Source organism: Zootoca vivipara, chromosome 5, assembly GCF_963506605.1.
Source record: "Zootoca vivipara chromosome 5, rZooViv1.1, whole genome shotgun sequence".
Taxonomy (NCBI): domain Eukaryota; kingdom Metazoa; phylum Chordata; class Lepidosauria; order Squamata; family Lacertidae; genus Zootoca; species Zootoca vivipara.
In genome coordinates, this window is record NC_083280.1 from 39,877,077 (window position 1) to 39,890,365 (window position 13,289).

The 13,289-nt window shown below is 43.5% G+C and overlaps 1 protein-coding gene across 11 annotated transcripts in view; it reads left to right on the plus strand.

Moving 5' to 3' along the window:
• Window positions 1-13,289, plus strand: part of LOC132592153 (zinc finger protein ZFP2-like) — a 28,673-nt gene that overhangs the window by 14,066 nt on the left and 1,318 nt on the right. For 4 of the 11 annotated variants that reach the window (XM_060274640.1, XM_060274641.1, XM_060274635.1 and 1 more), the window contains exons 6-8: window positions 1,146-1,272; window positions 3,242-3,367; window positions 4,163-7,815. In XM_060274640.1, coding sequence (XP_060130623.1) covers window positions 1,146-1,272; window positions 3,242-3,367; window positions 4,163-5,355 — 1,446 coding nt within the window. In that variant the 3' untranslated portion in view covers window positions 5,356-7,815. Of the gene's footprint in view, window positions 1-1,145; window positions 1,273-3,241; window positions 3,368-4,162; window positions 7,817-13,202; window positions 13,288-13,289 lie in introns of those variants that run through there. The other 7 variants (XM_060274645.1, XM_060274644.1, XM_060274637.1 and 4 more) reach the window with 5 other exon arrangements.

Consider the following 13,289-nt stretch of genomic DNA (forward strand, 5'->3'; position numbering starts at 1 on the left):
AGGGCCAAAGAGAAGGACTCTGCCTGGGTAGTTGCACAAATTTATAATCTGTGGTCCTGCACTGGGAGCAAGGCTAACAAACCGGGGAACTGGGAATGTGCTAGATCCATCTCCCCCTGCATCTGCCACCTGACCTAATTGTCCCAGTTTACCTCATGATTGGGCCGGCCCTGATGGTGAACTCTGATCTAGCTGGGCAGTCTCTTATGAGCCATAACTAAGCAACTTTCCATTTTGCCCAAACCAGGAAACTACAGCTGCCAGATCTGGAACAAGCCAGAGTATTTAGCTAACTTCAAACTGTGTTTGGTCAGAACAGGAAACTCTGGTTGATCAGTGGGTTTGTGGTTTGACTGTCCCCACTGCAAAGAGGCTGTACACTCAGGTGAAAGGCTCCTTCAAATCCCTCCTCATTTAGTCAAGACACAGTAGTTCAGAATGGGCCAACACATGTGAAGCCTTCTGAATACTCTTTAACAGGGCAGTCCTGTGGAGGCCATGTTAGTGTGTATAGGATAGTGGCCTACACTTTTGTCCAAAAGCTATTTAACATTATTAACTCACCCAGGGTCATGGAACACACCAGCCCAAAGCTTATAAGTACAGCCTGACAGAAGTACAACAGTCAGCAACACAGAGGCTCATGTTTCCCTCAGGCAGCTGAGACCCGACAGCTGCAGACTCCCACTCCTCTTGACGCTGAAAGGAATTTAGATAACACGATAGCTGGAAGCAGGCTGCAACAAAGCCAAAGCTCTCGAGAGGCACAGGCAGGCTCATAGAGCAAGGGAGGGATCTTTCCTTCACCGGAAGAGGAAGCAACTGACCCAGTGAGGCCAAAGGGTAGACGAATGGGAAGGGTTTAGACAGAAAACAAACCAAGAGATGCAAGGATCATAGGTTCAGTATATTCTGCAGACGCCGGAAGGGTTCTTCAGAAGGGTCAACTTGAGTGTACTTGATGGATGCTTGACGCCAGCTCTCCGAGGCTAATTGCTTGTTTCGCAATAAATCTTCAAGTTAATTATGTCTTGTGTACTGTGATATCGAGCTGACAGCCTTGATTTCTGACACCCAGGGTCTCTGCCAGTCAGTTTCTCTAGCTTTTCATGATGTCCTAATCTGCATCCCGATCTCTGTTCCAGGAATTGTTGCCTGTGGAAGATGTGGTTATTAAGTCCCCAAAGTCTGAGCAGGATCCCTTGGACACAGAGAACATCCATCTCTCTGCAAAGGCTGAGGGAGAGAGTGAAGAAGAGGCCAGCTTTCTGGGTAAGGCAGTGTTTCTCAACCTTTTTTGGGCAAAGGCACACTTGTTTCATGAAAAAAATCACGAGGCACACCACCATTAGAAAATGTTAAAAAAATTAACTCTGTGCCTATATTGACTATATATAAAGTAATTCTCCCACGGCACACCAGGCAACATTTCGTGGCACACTAGTGTGCCGCGGAACAGTGGTTGAGAAACACTGGGGTAAGGGTTGGGGTCTGGGTCCTTGGGTGCTTTTGCAATTTACGGAGGGTCCAGCAGAAGCCATTTCCTCTCTCCTTCCTGAAATTCTTAGACAATGGGAATGCCAGAACTTCTGAGTTAGCGTTTTGCAACATAGTACACTCCAGACATTATGAGATTCCAACTCCCCTCACCCACAGCCAGCATGACCAATGGAATGATGGGAGTTGAAGTCTGACAACTTCCAGAGCGCACCAAGTTGGAGAAGGATCCTGGGGGAAGCAAGCCCAATGATCAGCCTCGAAGCAGAACGTACTGTACAATAGTTCCAATGTTAAATTCATGGAGAGAGAGAGAAGAGGGAGAACCATTACATCTCTAGGAAGCTGACATGCATTCTGTGATGGAATGATTGACACGGCACAATACTGAATTCCTTCCAAAGTTTTCTTCCACATGAGGTTTTGCGTGCCATCAGTGTACACAAAAGCATTGAATTTGTAAGCATGTCTTGCACAGTTGTGCGCAGGGAGGTCTAGGAAAAAGAAGGATAAGTGAATTGTGTAAACTTGCTGGTGTTACAGACTGGGGTTGTGTGTGAGAGGTATAATATTTTATAGCACCCCTGTAATTTTATCCATCTCTAAGCTTACTTGGAGATACTGTGGTACACACTTGGTACATATTTCAAAATAAGTACACAAAGCCAACAAAGAGACTCCCAAGTTTTGTTTTTGTGACTGTGTGGAACCCAGTTCAGCTACTGATTGATTGATTGACTGCGGAAATGGATAAAAGCTGCAAAACCAAAAGAACCATTTGCAGAACAATAGAGATAAAGAAGCAAATTATTTCCTTTTTAAAATAATGTTTTTATGGAACAAATTTAACAAACACATTACCAATCAATATAGCAAATTACATTTCCCCCCTTTTTATACCCTTCCCTCCCTCCCCCTCCCACGCTCCTGAGACTTCCCTATATATAAAGAAGCAAATTATTTCCAAGCATGAAAGTGCTGTCTGTTTAAGTGGTCTGGAGCTTATTTGTTTCACAGTACAACTTTTGTTTTTGCTATTTATTTTACATTTTTGTTTTGGAGGCTTTTTCGGTTCATTTGTTTTTGTGACTGTTTTTGATTGATTGATTGATTGTGTGACTGCGGAGATGGATTAAAGCCCCCCATCCAAACAATGCCTATGATCAGTGCAGGTAAGAAAAAATGTAATTTTAATTTTGATCAACTGCAATACTGTCTTACTTATTTTATAGTACAGTACATTGTTTATTGATTTCATTTTATGGATCAATGGTCTCGTAATGTTAGGACGCCAACAAGACAGAAGAGCAGCAGTCAGGGCCAGATGAAGCCGAGGTACATAGTCCAGGTCAAGCCAGCAGTCAGGGTCAGATGAAGCCGAAGTCCGTGCAGTCAGGAAGCCGAGGTCAGGGTTAGCCAGGAGTCAGTATGCCGGAATCAGGAAGCCGGGGACAGGGTTAGTCAGGAGTCTGAATACAGGAATAAACACACGGTGAGCGTTTCAGCTATGCCTTCAGCACGGCAGTTGCAGACGCTGAATAATGGTTATGAGACCTCCCCTTAAGTATCTGCTTTCTACGCTTTCTACGAGCTGCAGCTGCTTCTAATTGCATTCTTCTTTTCTACGCTCTGCGTTGTTGAGCTATGAATGGGGGGGGCAAGGGGGCTGGCTGATCCCCTCCCTGACTGGGGCCTGCTTCTGACTCAACTTCTCCCAGCTCTGATCTGTCTCCCTCTCTGTCAGATACCTCTTCTGAGGAATGCCTCCACCAGTCTTCCCCCGGCATAAATTCCTCACATTCCTCTGTGGGTGCCTCCTTGTCAGGGGGGTTGTGCCACCACTCCTCCTCATCTGTCTCAACCCTGACACGTAAGATTGTTAAATTCATGTTCAAGTACTATTTTAGGGGTTGTTTTTAAAAAATCTGGAACTGATTACTCCATTTTGCATTATTTTCTATGTGAAGGCACACTTTTATTTTAAAACACTTTGGTTTTGGAATGTACTTCCGGAATGGATTAAGTTTGAGAACCAAGGTACCACTGTACTAGTTCCTGGAATGCACAGGAAGGCAGAGGGCTCTTGTGCTCCAATCCTGCTTGCTGGTTTCCCACAGGCATCTGCTTGGCCCCTGAGAGAACAGGATGCTGGAATAGGTGGGCCTTTGCCGATCCAGCAAGCTCTTCTTAGGATCTAATATACTGCAATATTCTCACAGTTGCATGTGGCATAACAATACTTAAGTTTTGCTAATTACTCATAGAAGATACTGTTACTCGAGCCTGAGATCATTTCCTCACTTGAAAATGAAAAATACAGAGATGTGTTTAAGGAGCCCATTCCAACGTAGATCAGTATTATAAAGTGCTGCTGTTTTATTTCGTGTGAATGGAGAGATAAAATAATAATAATAATAATAATAATAATAATAATAATAATAATAATAAATTATTTATACCCCACGCTTACAACAGAAAAATGAAATATGAGTGACCATGTGTTGCTCTTGCCATTATCTCCTCTGCATTCCTAAAAATTTGGAACATAGCGAGGACAGTGGAGAAAGGAGAGGGTGTTAAAATAAGAGAAGGTGTACATTGGGATTGACGTGTGTTCAGTTTCTTTCTTGTCTTTCTTAACATGATTCCCCCCCCCCCCCAACAGGTGAGGAAGATGACAATCAGAATTTTATTGAGCCACCTGTGAATTCATTGGGAAGAACAAAGAAGCAGTTAAAATGCAGGGAATGTGGGATGTGCTTTAGTCTCATTGGAAGACTGAGGACACACCAACGAATTCACACAGGGGAGAAACCATTTAAATGTATTGATTGTGGAAAGAGTTTCAGTCGAAGTGAACACCTTCGAATACATCAACGAACTCACACGGGGGAGAAACCATTTAAATGTATTGAATGTGGAATGAGCTTCAGTCAAAATCCCAACCTTAGAAGACATCAACGAATTCACACAGGGGAGAAACCATTTAAATGTATTGAATGTGGAAAGAGCTTCAGTGAAAGTGGAACACTTAGAAAACATCAACGAACTCACACAGGGGAGAAACCATTTAAATGTATTGAATGTGGAAAGAGCTTCGGTGAAAGTAGATCACTTCGAATACATCAACGAACTCACACGGGGGAGAAACCATTTAAATGTATTGAATGTGGAAAGAGTTTCAGTCAAAGTGGACACCTTCAAACACATCAACGAACTCACACGGGGCAGCAACCATTTAAATGTATTGAATGTGGAAAGAGCTTCAGTGAAAGTGGAACACTTAGAATACATCAACGAACTCACACAGGGGAGAAACCATTTAAATGTATTGAATGTGGAAATAGCTTCAGTGTATGTGGAAAACTTAGAATACATCAACGAACTCACACAGGGGAGAAACCATTTAAATGTATTGAATGTGGAAAGAGCTTCAGTGAAAGTGGATACCTTCGAATACATCAACGAACTCACACAGGGGAGAAACCATTTAAATGTATTGAATGTGGAAAGAGCTTCAGTGAAAGTGGATACCTTCGAATACATCAACGAACTCACACAGGGGAGAAACCATTTAAATGTATTGAATGTGGAAAGAGCTTCAGTAAAAGTGGATACCTTAGAATACATCAACGAACTCACACGGGGGAGAAACCATTTAAATGTATTGAATGTGGAAAGAGCTTCAGTGTAAGTGGAACACTTAGAAAACATCAACGAACTCACACGGGGGAGAAACCATTTAAATGTATTGAATGTGGAAAGAGCTTCAGTGAAAGTGGGAATCTAAGAATACATCAACGAACTCACACAGGGGAGAAACCATTTAAAGTAAGTAATAAACTTTATTCACATTAGCCAAAGGCCATAGTAATGAGAAAACAATACAATATGTACAAATAAAAACATTGAATAAAAGGCACATTTTAGTATCCTAAATTATCAGTCAGTTGGTGGCCCTTAATCTAATTGTGCCATCTATGTACTGTATCTAGCAATCTTTGCTATAATCTGGTCATTTTGGTATGTTAAGAGGAAGTGAATTATGGCTGCAGATGGGCGACCTCGGATGGTTAGTAGAAGTGGGGTAATAATCTCATTCCTCAGGTCTTTGTAGAGGGAACAAGACAGGAGGACATGTGCCACTGTTTCTATACTGCCATCCCCACAGGGGCAAACTCGTTTTTCGAGTAAGATCTTTTGGAATCGGCCCTCAAGTACGGCAGAAGGCAGAACATCCAATCTAGCAAGTGTAAACGCATGTCTATATTTTGGAATAGCGAGTTTGTGCAAATATGGAGCCATAGGATCAAAATGGGAGGTAGGAAAGTGAGCATACCATGGACATAAGTTCTTTATAATAGCCAGATTATTCTGGTGCTCTATATCTTTTAAACGTTGCCCGATTAGACTTTTTACTCCTGTGGGGATAGGCCGCAGGAGAGAAGTTTTTGATGAACAATTTTGGTCCAGGCACCGATTTTGGTCCATGAAGAGTTCTTTCCAAGGTCTGTACTTCTACCAAAGGGAGACTTGCCTCCAGTCGTAATGATGCATTTGGAAAGCATGGCGGGACAGGAAAAAACTGAATTAAAAACTTTGATTGGACAGATTCCAGAGTGCTGCGATGGTTACCAGTCCAAATTTGGGCCCCATAAAGTAGCTGCACTAGGGGTTTGGCTTCAAAAACTTCTAAGGCTGATGGAATATATTTGCCATCCTTTGTGTGGAAGAAACGAGTCAGCGTTTTGGCACTTTGAGATGCTTTTACTTTGGCACATTTTTGATGTGCGTCCCATGACTCCGTTGACTGGAAGATAAGGCCCAGATACTTGAAGGCTTTAACCTGTTCGATTGGCTGGTTATCCATGTGCCAGCTCTGGGGCCTATATTTTCTTGAGAAGACCATTACTTTGGTTTTCTGATAGTTTACGGCCAACTGTCTCCAGCAATATGCTGAAAATTCTCCTATCAGTCTTTTTAGACCTATTTTTGTTTGGGATAGGAGAACCGCATCATCCGCATATAATAGCACTGAGATTGGTTTTGCGGCCAGTTTGGGGGCGTGGAACTCCGGAGAAGTTAGACATTTAACCATGTCATTTATATATAGGTTAAATAATGCCAGAGCTAGGATGCATCCTTTTTTAACTCCCTTGGTAACTGGTACTGGTCCTATGATTGGCCATTTGGGAAGCAGCGTATGTTCAGCATGGTGTTTTTGTAGAGACAGTTGATCAGAAATAATAATCTTTTGTCTATGGTTGATGTATTCAGTTTGGCCCAAAGTCTTACTCGTGAGATTGAACTGAAGGCAGCTTTCAGATAAATGAAGGCAGCATACAACACCCCATGGAGTTGCTTGGCGTATTTGTCTATAAGATGTGCTAGGACAAAACAGTGATCTATGGTAGATCTGCCTTACCTGAATCCAGCTTGCTCCTCCGCAATGATAGCATCGGTGTCAATCCAGTTGCTTTATTTGTTGTAAAGGTGTTTTGCATATAGTTTACTGGGTATAGGTAAAAGACTAATAGATCTAATACTGAACGGGTCCGATGTAGGGCCCTTTTTGAATATTGGGACAATTATCGCAGTGGCCCAGCTGTCAGGGAGTAAGTCAGTTGAATCAATGTGAGAGAATATTGTCGCCAACAGGGGGGCCCACCATCCGATATTGGACTTCAAGAGTTTTAGGGGGATGTAATCTATGCCTGGGGCTTTGTTGCTGTTTAGCTGTACAATTACCCACTGTGGCTACTGGGAGCCAGTTTGGTAGATCTTCTGGCAGAACACCTGGGTTATTATGCTGAGCTGCCTGATCATGAAAAAGTGATTGGAAATATCGTGTCCACTCTCAAGGTTCAACGGTGCAAATAAGTCCGTTGTGCTCCTGGTCCAATCTATATATATAAATATATATAAATGTAGGCATTGAGCATGCGGATGAAACAACCTTTCTCCGTAACTGCTGAACCGTAATGTAACAAATTTGGCCACAACGTTCCATGCTAATCAGGGATGGATCTGGCATAAAAAATTCCAAAGAACCACATGTTTCACACCTAAAATAATGATTAAACACAAAAAGTGGCACCCAAATTAGACGTCGCCACCAGAGGTCTGAAGACTCCAGCAGCTGCGCTGCCAGATGACATCACAAAATTCCACAGCAACCAACTGAAAACAGTCCTTTTGCAGCAACAAGGCCCAGCTTTTTCAATAGGCTGCAGCATTGCCAAGCAGGGAAAAACAAACAGAATAGGCCCTTTCACAATGGGGGGGACACAGGGATGAGGCACAACAGAGGGGGGAAATATAGCCGGGGGGGGAGGGAGGACCCTGAGTCAGCCAAAGCAATGGGTGGGTTGGGACAGGGAAAAATGAGTAGGCCGACCGCCAAAATGGCCATTCCGCCTCCAAAGCCCAAGCCCAAAGCCTCTCCTGGCGGCTGCATTAATAAACACCTGGCAGCATTAGGCAGTTGTTCATCATTTCCCCTAACATGCACTTGGGGGCATGGCGAGGGGTTTTTGCTTTATAATTTAGTGGGCGTTGTGTCACATGCGAGGCTACGGCGGCCATTTTAAGTAAGGGCAGTCGTGCCCCTTCTAACCTAGGCTTTATACTATGACTGATTACCAGCCTCTGCGTCTTTAAAAAACAACAACCATGCACTTTCTCTCCCCAGTTTAAGTCCTCAAACCAACACCACATCCTACATTCAAAACACCTACTCCAAAATTAGAAAATCCAAATAACCAAAACAAACAAACCACAAAACACACAACGCCCAAATCATACAATACCCACCAAAATAAATGACAACCCCAAAAATAAAACAAAACAATAGTAACTTATGCATCTCATGTTCATATTTCAAATAAATTAAATCTATATACAGTATATAAAAATGTTCATGATGCATGCGCAGTAGCCAATGTATGGAAATACAGGGGGGAGGGAGCAACTCTCCCCGGAGACAACAGAGGGTTCAGACAATAGTGCATGCTGGGAAACAGAACCCAGAAGCTGACAGTTCCTTCTCCAAGGGTGGGGGCCAAGGTATGGAGAAACAGGGGGAGGGGCCAACACTCCCCAGAGACAACAGAGGGCTCAGACGGGGGGTGGGGGAGCAGGGGGCTCAATAACTCATGAGTCAGGACAGGGTGGGGCCAGTCACAGGGATGTGCCGGAGGGGTGGGGGGGAGGGGGCTTGATAGCTCATGGGTCGGGACAGGGTGGGGGCAGTCACAGGGATGAACCAGGGGTGGGGGGAGGAGGGGGCAGGATAAGTCATGTATCCGGACAGAGTGGGGGGAATCACAGGAAAGAACCACAGCAACGCGTGGCTGGGCCAGCAAGTCTTTAATAAAAATACAAAAAAGAAAAGAAGCAGCAGTGGGCTGCAAATACGAGGGCAGTGGAAGCAGCAGGGCGGTCTTGCCACCTGCACAATGCAGCCAGCGAGCTCTGATGCTCAGAGAGGCAGGAAACAGCGCCAGCCAGGGGGAACCCGAGAGTGGCTGCACTTTCCTGTCCCCCCACCGACAGCAGAGGAGCAGGATTCCGGTGCAGGGACAGAATGAGGAGCCAGAGGGGCAGGAGGCGGGGGGGCAGGAAGGCGGAGCAAGAGGAGGAGGAGAGCATGTGCCTGGCAGGATCAGCCCCTGAGTAGTTGCCCTGCCGCCCGGTAAAAAGCTTCACTCTGCAGCTTGCTCGCTCACCTGCTCGGCGCGTGCTTTGCTTCTTCCTGCTCCAGCAGGCGGAGGAGAGGGGCGGGCCAGGGAGGGGCGTCAGCGGCCGCCCACCCCTGGCTTCCGCTCGAGCAGGAAGAAGCAAAGCACGCACCGGCCGAGCAAGTGAGTGAGCAGCCAGGGACCGAACGAGACCCGCCCCCATTGCCCCCCCCTTGCTATGCCCCTGCCCTTAGCCTTTCTCTCAGGTGATGAAATGCCCATTCCCTCGCTCTCCCAAACCTGTTGCAATAGGTGTTGCCCATAAAGCGTGTCTCCCTTGATGAAATGTTATGAACTCTTTTGTCACACGCTCACACGTGTCGTTCTAGCAGAGCTCTGCTCTGCCTCCAACCCCTGTGATCCGCCAGGGCTTTCCAGGACATGTGAACTGAGAATACACTCCAGTGCGTGCACATCCTCTTGCATGTCGAACTGTACAGAGGACGACTCGTATTAATAATTCCTTTGCCAAAATGTCTTCCTCCTTTGCAATACAGTACATAAAAGTGGTGCTGCAGCCTTGAGAATCATGGCGCGGATAATTCCTATCTCTTCTATAAACTGTTTTAGTTTATTCAGTCGCACTACTGGGTCATTGATGGATGTTAGCACGCTGTATATGAGCTCAATGAAGAAGCTTGTTCCACGATCTGAGTATGGATGCTTGGCAGGGCGCAAGATTTTGGCGGAGAGAATGGAGCACAGTTATCATTGATCACACTCTTTCGTGTGTTCAACTTTCACATGGGGCTGGCAAGTTAATGGATTTGTTGCCTTATTTCAGTTAATAGATTTGTTGCTTTTCAGTGGAAGTCTGGGAGGCGGGGGCAAAGATGTTGAGCTTTTTTTAGTTTTGCCCAAAACTAAAGCAAAAATGCAGTTTATTATTATGGGAAATAGGCCAACATGGGCTGCCATACACCCGTATTTTCCCAGACATTTACCAGATTTCTACCAGGACACTGCTAGACAGGGTGGATTTGATTTAAATCAATCTGATTTAAATCATGATTTAAATCATGATTTAAATCACTAGTCAGTAAGGCTTGATTTAAATCATAGTTTTCTACATAAAGACTAATTCTTGCTGGTACAACTTTAATATGCTAGTAGATGAAGATTTTTAGAATAACAACTTTTCATATTAGTTTTTTTATCCCCAGTTTAATAGGTTAATCATTCATACTGTATTTGGACAACTTTTCTGTTGTACTTAGGAAGGAGAAAAATAATCATTACATTAATAATAACAAATTAAATAGATTTATTCAACTTAAACAATAACATTATAGCATATGTTATTTGTTTAAACAAACATCCATGTTTGTTAACTAATTTGGCTAAACAAAAACAATATATATATATTTTAAGAAACTTAGACTGTCAGCCCAGCCTACACATGAAAAACTTAAATACTGTCCACTCCAAACAATCAGAAAAATGTTGTTTCTATTCTGTTCACTGAACTTCTGGAAACTTAGCACTGAAGGGGTTGATTCTGTATTCATAGGTTTGTAGAATAGGATTAAGGCAGGCACCCCCAAACTGCGGCCCTCCAGATGTTTTGGCCTACAACTCTCATGATCCCTAGCTAACAGGATCGATGGTCAGGGATTATGGGAATTGTAGTCCAAAACATCTGGAGGGCCGAAATTTGGGGATGTCTGGATTAATGTCTATTTCTCAACTCTGTTCATGTTATAACATTTTTGCTGTGAAAAAGAGGCGTGTGATCTCTGCTGAGTCAAATTCAGTTTTGAGAACTGCAAAAGTAAACCAAGCATCTGTGATAATATCTTGTAGGCAGAGAAACTGCCCAATAATCTTACAAAAACCTCTGGAAGAGCATGACATTGTGAACGGATTAATGGAATTTATTTACTCAAAAAATTAAACATATACAACCTTATTCTACATAATTAAAAAAACTAATCTTTATTTCATGATGGAATAACCTTTGGATGGTAATATATTTTCCTCAAAAAGCATTTTATTTTAAAAAAATCTGATTTAAATCAAAAAAATCTGATTTAAATCAAAAAAATCCGATTTTTTTGATTTATTTAAAAAAATCATTGATTTTTATCCACCCTGCTGCTAGAGACAGCAATATTCCATATATGTCCTGGAAATTCCAGATGGATGGCAACCCTACAATAGTCCAATGGCAGCATATTCTTCAGGCAGTGAGAAAGCCAACAAGCCCTCTCCCCTTCCCATTTCCCAGATTTTCACTTAAACTGCTCTCTTGCATATATTCAAGATTTCAAGTTGGGAGGAGAACTGCAATGTGCCCCAATGGAGATGCTTCTTTATTTGTCTCTAATCCTGTGCCTAAAAAGAAATTAAGCAGGTGATGTTTTTCCCGCCACTTAGCATATGTCAAATTTTAGGCAGCTGAAGAAATAGAAGGGCCAATTAAAAAAAGTGTCAACTAGAGTTGTGCAAATCCAGGTAGTTTATTTCCATGAAGTCTTCTATATTTCCCATCTTTACATACACAGATGCATGTGCCTTGTTGCAGGTTGCTCACCCAATTCACATTTTCAACAAAAATTACATTTTCTAGTCCTAATGCAAAAGCTAGTGATTAAACTTAGCAAAATCCCCCCTCTCTTTTGAGCTTCATTCATTTCCTTGTTGCAGAGAAGGGGCTTCTCCCGCTCCCTGCAGCAGTGTAGAAAGGTTGATACATCAAACAGAACAGTGCCTATGAAGAAATTAGCCATCTTTTATCCACTTCAAAGTACAGCTGCACTACAGAAAAGCGGAGCCATTGATTTGAGACGATTAATGCAAATGTGTATTAGGAATGAAACAGAAGCTAGCCCAACAATTCATTCTTTAAAAAGTGACCTGGGCTGCTTTGGTACCACATCCTTTCCCATTTTCCTTTTCAACAAATATTTTATGTTTTCAGAATTGTGATAAAAAAATAATGAAACAAGGAAAAACACTTAACATGTGTGGACTGTAATTTCCCAAACACCTACAAACATACAAGACAAGGCAAACAATACATGGTTGAAAACAGTGAGTCAGGCATTTAAGCTGAGTGCATAAGTAGACAATAAACCATCCCACATATGCTATGTTATGTGTTTCTGAAAGTGGTATTTCTATTGCTTGTCAAGCAAACCACTTATCATGAGTGCCCCTGAATCTTTTTCACATGAGCTCCCACAGGGACATGAAGGCCAAATCTTTATGTAGCACTGAAAGGTTTGGGTCAGTTTGGTTTACAGTGAAGCAAAGACCAGACATCACATCCTCTGATATGAAAGCCTTGTCCTTAATCACTGGTGGGTTGTTGAGAAGCCTGACTGTTTTGACTTAGGGCTCATCCACACTTCCACTTACCATTTACCCTGCTGCTCCCCCCCCCCAAGGGAACCTGCTGCTTACCACTGAATCGGAGCATCAGTCCTGGGGGTGGATGTTTGCTCTGATTCAGTGGTAGAGAGTGGGTTTCCCCAGGAAAAGTGGAAGGGCTCAGTCCCATGCCTAGAAAGCAGAAAACACTCAGACACATGTTTTCTAGACATGGGGGAAGTGAAGAGTGGATGAGCCCTTAGTGTTTAGCAACTGGCTTGAAGTGATACCACCCGAAGGCCGTTTTGCTAGTCTCAACCAACTCCAGGTACTTATTTCAGAAGCTGCCTGGTCAGAGAGGTGAGCAAGTGGCTTGGAAATAAGATGCTTGACCTGCTACCCCTGGATAAATCATCTAGTGCATGCATCCCGAAACTTTGGCCCTCCAGATGTTTTGGACTACAATTCCCATCTTCCCCGACCACTGGTCCTGTTAGCTAGGGATCATGGGAGTTGTAGGTCAAAACATCTGGAGGGCCGCAGTTTGGGGATGCCTGATCTAATGAATACCTTGAGCTATGATGGCCACAGGAGCTTATGAGTAGCAAGTACCTGTAGGCTTTTGTAACGCCTGCTCCTGGTTCCTTGTTCCAGCTGTGGTGGAGATGAGCAGAAACCAGGATTGACAGATGGAACAGCTCTAGACTAAGGAGCTTCCTCCTATGGACATGAACATCTCGC